General features: G+C 40.7%; 1 protein-coding gene across 1 annotated transcript; it reads left to right on the top strand.

Moving 5' to 3' along the window:
• Positions 1-516: 516 nt before the first annotated feature.
• gadd45gip1 (growth arrest and DNA-damage-inducible, gamma interacting protein 1) lies at positions 517-5,618 on the top strand. Its single transcript, XM_017456848.3, has 2 exons — positions 517-952; positions 5,201-5,618. The coding sequence occupies exons 1-2, from the start codon at positions 564-566 to the stop codon at positions 5,493-5,495; spliced, it is 684 nt and encodes a 227-aa protein (XP_017312337.1). The 5' UTR covers positions 517-563; the 3' UTR covers positions 5,496-5,618.
• Positions 5,619-5,672: the final 54 nt, after the last annotated feature.

Here is a 5,672-nt window from a genome sequence, read left to right as displayed (position 1 = left end):
TCATCTGGTAGGAGTTACAGTAGGAGTGCAGTATAATGGCAGACATCTATCAATCTACCTACCTACCTTTACAGCTCAGTACAATAGCTTGCATACCCTTTGGACAAAATAAAGAAGACATTTATTTTAACCAACACTACATTAGTGAGTTAGGTGTAAAAGATTTTTCTATTATTACTACTGTAAGCACCATGGTCAAATGGTCAAATATGTTATGCTAAGATACTAACAATGAAAAAAAATGTGTGTGTAGTAAATATTCTCTAATAACATGCCCTTATTGTGCCTTTATAACTCTAACATATTTCAGAGACAATTTCATAGCCCTGTTTCTTCCTCTTTTTTGGTCATCATTATTATGTATACAGTTAGATGAACTCGCGGTGCCAGCATAAACAGACTCCAGGCGACAGAGGGCGCTCTACATCTCTCGCCGCGTACTACCATACTAAACAGTATGACTAGAAAAGTACGTCCCCAACCAACCAGACATAGCACACTAGTTTGACACGTGATACTGTAGTGCGCTAGTATGAGACGCGCTCTGAAGGACGCAGTCAAACATGGCGGCCTCCTTGCTGAGCAGGAGGGGAGTTGCGCTTTTAGGCTTTTCTAGTTTAAAATCTTTTCTCCCTGTTGTTTCTGGGAACAATGTCGTACAGTTGATAGCTGGTTATAACCCGAAACATCTCAGGCTGAATTTAAAGGAGCCTTACATTCCGGACAGGAACAGTGAGAAGACCCCGGTGTGGCAGAAGACTGAGAAATATGAGCGCAAGCTTTTTGCACGTTATGGTTTTGCCTCCGGTGTGGATCCGGTTAAACTGTGGCCCACTGCCTCCCAGCTGGAGGAACTGATCCAGGAAGAGAAGCAGTGGCACCCACCGCTTGAAGAAATGCTGAAAAACATCGCGGCGAAGGAGAAGGAGAGAGCGGATAAGCGGCTGGCGAGGTAATCTAGCTGCTTGGCCAGTGATGTGTCGTTCATTTTGAACGAATCTTTAATATGACTCGGTAACAACAAGTTGTCTCAGAAAGTGATTCGTTCATTTAAAATTTTTTTTTTTTACCGCGCATGCACAGCAACATTCCCAAAGGTTCTGTACAGGAAACAGAAATGATTAGTTCACCGTTCGAGTCTTCCGGTCCGAGTCGTTCGTTCATCAGTTGACCGCTCCTTAAGGCAGTGCACCATGCAATACCGGAAATAGAGATGATTACTTCACCTCGAGTCTTCGGGTCCGAGTCGTTCGTTGTTCATGTCACAGCCCCACTTCATTCAGAGTATGGGGCGGTCACGTGATGAACGAACGACTCGCACCCGAAGACTCAAGAGATGAATTAATAATTTCTGTTTCTGAGGAACAGACATGACAAAAGAAAGAAGGACTCGGATCTGGAGGTGAGGTGAACTAACGGACTGCATCGCCTGAAGACCTAATGCTAAACTATTAATTATCATTTGTTTATCATAATTTGGCCTTGGCTGCATTATTCTATAGTTTATTTTATAGTTTAAGTACTAGATGTGTTGGAGAATTTAACATGTAACATTTTAATTATGTTCTGCTGAAATGAACGAAATGACTCGCAAAAAGATTCGTTCATTTCAAAGATTTCAGAGATTCAAAGATCCGAGTCAGTAAAGTGAACCGAACTTCCCATCACTAGTAGAAACCGTGTTGCGCGTGTATACGGGGATTTACGGCTACATGGCCACACGATGTGTCCTCCATGCTGTTGCTCTTGGTTAGTTAACGTTAGCTTAACTTATATGGCGGTACAAGGTTGTTGTACACACATGAATATGTATGACTTTTATTTAACACAGAGGCTACATGAAATATATCAGTTAGTGTTAATAGTTTGGTGTGTTGAGTCTCAAGTCTCCATAAATACACAGAATCCACACGTTTTGTAAAAGCCATAACATGACATGGGTGTCCCAGGTGGAAATTAGAGATGCAGTCTTTCAAGGCATATAATAATCATATGATTATTTTAAAAAAAAACATATATATATATATATATATATACACACCTTAGGAAAATTGTGTTTTTAATTATTTACAGACAGTGCATCTTCCTAGGGTTCTTCTTATTCCTCTTCTTTTTCAGGCTTTTGTTTAAATTTTTCTGGCCCATAAATGAACTCCATCCAGAACAGAGCTGAAGGCTACTGATGAAGCAAACATACACTACATGTCTCATGGTGTATATTTGTCATACTTTCAGCATGATTGGTGTGTTCACCCTGGCAATCTAAAACTGTTGAAATCACCCAAAATAATTTCACTTCTAATTTTTAAACAAAAGGATGTCATTATAATTATTTTCTATATAATTGCCCAGCCATCCATTCATCTCCCATACCGCTTATCCTTCAGGGACACAGGGAACCTGGGGCTTATCCCATCGAGCATAGGCACATGGCAGGGGACACTCTGAGCAGGGCACAATCACATACACATCCATGCCTACACTATGGACATACCAACCTACCATGCATGTCTTTGGACTGGGGAGGAAACCAGAGTACCTGGAGGAAACCCTTGCAGCACGGGGAGAACATGCAAACTCCATACAAAATCGAGAGGCGGGAATCGAACCCCCAACCTTGGCAGTGTGAGGCGAAAGTGCTAAGCCACTGTACACCCCCCAGCCCTTAATAAAGGATAGAGGGTTCGAGCCTTTAACCCCCAAAAATTCAGCTGGGTTACTTTTTGTTATTTTATTTTATTTTTTTTTATAAGTCTATCTATTTATGATGAATAATAGTATCCTTGCTGGTTGAATTTTAAATAGGTGCTCCCTGTCATATAGCAGATTTACATTTTCTGTGGGCGTTTGGGGTTACATTTCTTAACATACCACTATATTCACATTCCAAACAGTAATTTCCTTAGTAGCTCCTCAAAAAGAAGCATTGCATCCAGAGCAGATTGCGATGCCACAGAATAGGTTCAAGTTTGTTGAGCTGCTATGTAAGAAATAAAACATAACAGGATGTGCTGATAAACTTGCACATACTGCACGCTCTGTCTATCGCTCTCTTGGGACAATCCACACAATTAACCTGCACACACCTGAAACATGCTGCACCATACCTACCGCTGTGTGCTGTTGCCCCTTAATGCATCTTATGTCTTATATTGTATTACACACACCTCCAGAATCATGTCTCCTTGTACGTGACTATCTGTACATCATTACCACAGCTCACCATGGACTCCTGCACTCCAGTTCCTCTGTGCATATATAGGACCTTGCTATGCTTGCATAGTCTTCTGTGTAGTCTATGTCAGGGGTTCCCAAACTTTTCCAGGGCGAGGCCCCCCTTTTGTAAGATGTCTTTAAAACTACATTAAAAATACAGACTTCCGAATATATCCCCTTTTTTCAATTAATAATTACATCTTACATCTTTACATTAGGGATTGATTGTGTGTGTGTGGTTGTCTGAGAGTGAGAAAGAGAAAACATACTAGCGGGAGGGATGGGCACACCAAATTGTTGAGGCCCCCTAGCGCTCCCAACTTTGAAAACCACTGGTCTATGTACAATATATTGTGTTTATATTGTGTGTGTGTGTGTGTGTGTGTGTGGATCTTGTTTTTAGCCAAGCTCCCATGACTGGTGGTTGTTGTCATTGTTTGTAACACAGCTCTGGAAATTGCAACTAAGCATTTCACTACATTGAATACATTGTGTATAGACTTGTATTTGACAAATAAAACTTGAACTGTAGTAGGCTAATAATGCATGATGGGGTCGTGTGATATGGCCTGACATGAAGTTGAGGGTTTTTTTCCTCTTGTACCTCAGCGATTTGCCAAGGATTACAACTATTTATGTATTGCTCAATAGTGCATCATGGTTTTGATCATTTCTAGTTACATTTAATGTTTATTAAAGCAATAAACAGTTGTTCCCTCACCAAGCTCTCTCTTTCTTTCTTGAAGTAAAAACAAAACACCACCACCACAATGACTACATTTACATGGACAGCAATAATCTAATTATTGACCTTATTCTGAATAAGGCAATATTGTTAGGTGTTTACATGAGTCACTTTTAGAATACTCCTTTCATGTTCCCGTTTTTACGTTATAGAACATAGATCGATTAACGGCACACGTCATTACATCACCGCGCCACGCCGTCTGACGTTCCCTCCAGAATTTCACACGAACATACAGCTCGTCCAAAACCACATACTTGCATGTATTCCCCCTACTATACAGTAGGTAAGTACTCGGTTTTGGACGCAGCCGTGCTCTCGTTTGCCGTCAACCGGCTGAGCACTGCCGTGTGTGTACGTGTCCTGTCGCAAAATGCGGTGAAAACTCCCACACAACGTTAATAGTATAATTAAGGGGTGTACATGTCTTAATTCGATTTGTGTTTACTTCGAGTATGACTTTAGCTGGATTAAGGTAATCAATAATCGCTATTTACATGGTTTCTTAATCAGAGTCTTGTCCAAGTAAACATACTGATTGACATGGTATTGAGAAACCAGAAAACTTTCTTGTGGCAGAAAACTTAATGACTTTAACGAAGTGCTGACATCCATCTCCTTACAAACAGCTTCAACTCACCTGGCCTGTCCTCCATACAAGTCCCTGTGAATTAGTTGTTACTATAGAAATGATAACTTAATTTAACAAGTGCAATAATATAAACCTGTGATGGTATTACAGCTGGCACTACTGTCATAGATATGCTGCTATAGAAAATACATCAATACCTTCTAACCATTGGGAATTCAGCAGCAGTGTGGTATAGGTAATTACTTATAAGGTGCCATGCAAGCATTATTACTTTTAGTCATAGAGTCTGTGTACTAAGATTATTAGCTAGCTGGTTAGCTAAATAAATCCGTGGGGTGTATTAGGTTATATTTTGACAGGTTTTGCTCATGATGGAAAAAATAACTAAGGATATGACAATGCAAATTGATATAAAATCCCACCTGGATTTTTCCCCATTGTCTTTTTGGTTATGTTAGGTTTGCATTGAAGCCACAAGGCTAAGTAAATCAAGTTGTAATAGAAAAAGAAGTTAAAGGAGTAACACTATTTTGTGCTAATGATGGGTTTTATTTCTTGTGCTAAACTTTTAAGCACTTAATGGTGAATAGTCAGTCTCTGTTGTGGCTTTAGGTCTCATTGGTCATGTTTGTTTATCCTCCCTACAGAGAGAAGTTGATCGCTGCAAACATGGCTAAAATGCCCAAGATGATAGCAGACTGGAGGAAGGAGAAGCAGGAAGCAAAGAGAAAGCTGAAGGAGGAAAAGGCCAAAAAGGAGCGGCTGCTGGCTGAGGCTCGGGAGCGTTTCGGCTATGCGCTGGACCCGCGCAGTTCCAAGTTCCAGGAGATGCTCGCAGAGATTGAAAAGGAGGAGAAGAAGAAGAGGAAGCTCCTGAAACGTCGAAAGAGAGAAGAGGAACAGGGGCTGACTCCTTCTGCACCTGCTGCTGAAGCCTCATAGAGACTCTGGCTGAGTGAATACACAGACTGTTGTATATACTGATGATATAGTAACATGTTTGACCATTGTTATGCGTTTTGGAAAAATCGTCAGGCCCCCCCCCCATTAAAATGTGAAGACTGATTATTATTTGCAGTAAGTTGCATTTACACTATACAGTGTTGCTTTGAGATTATC

Source organism: Ictalurus punctatus, chromosome 2, assembly GCF_001660625.3.
Source record: "Ictalurus punctatus breed USDA103 chromosome 2, Coco_2.0, whole genome shotgun sequence".
In the NCBI taxonomy this organism is placed as follows: Eukaryota; Metazoa; Chordata; class Actinopteri; order Siluriformes; family Ictaluridae; genus Ictalurus; species Ictalurus punctatus.
This window is presented reverse-complemented; position numbering and strand designations above follow the sequence as displayed.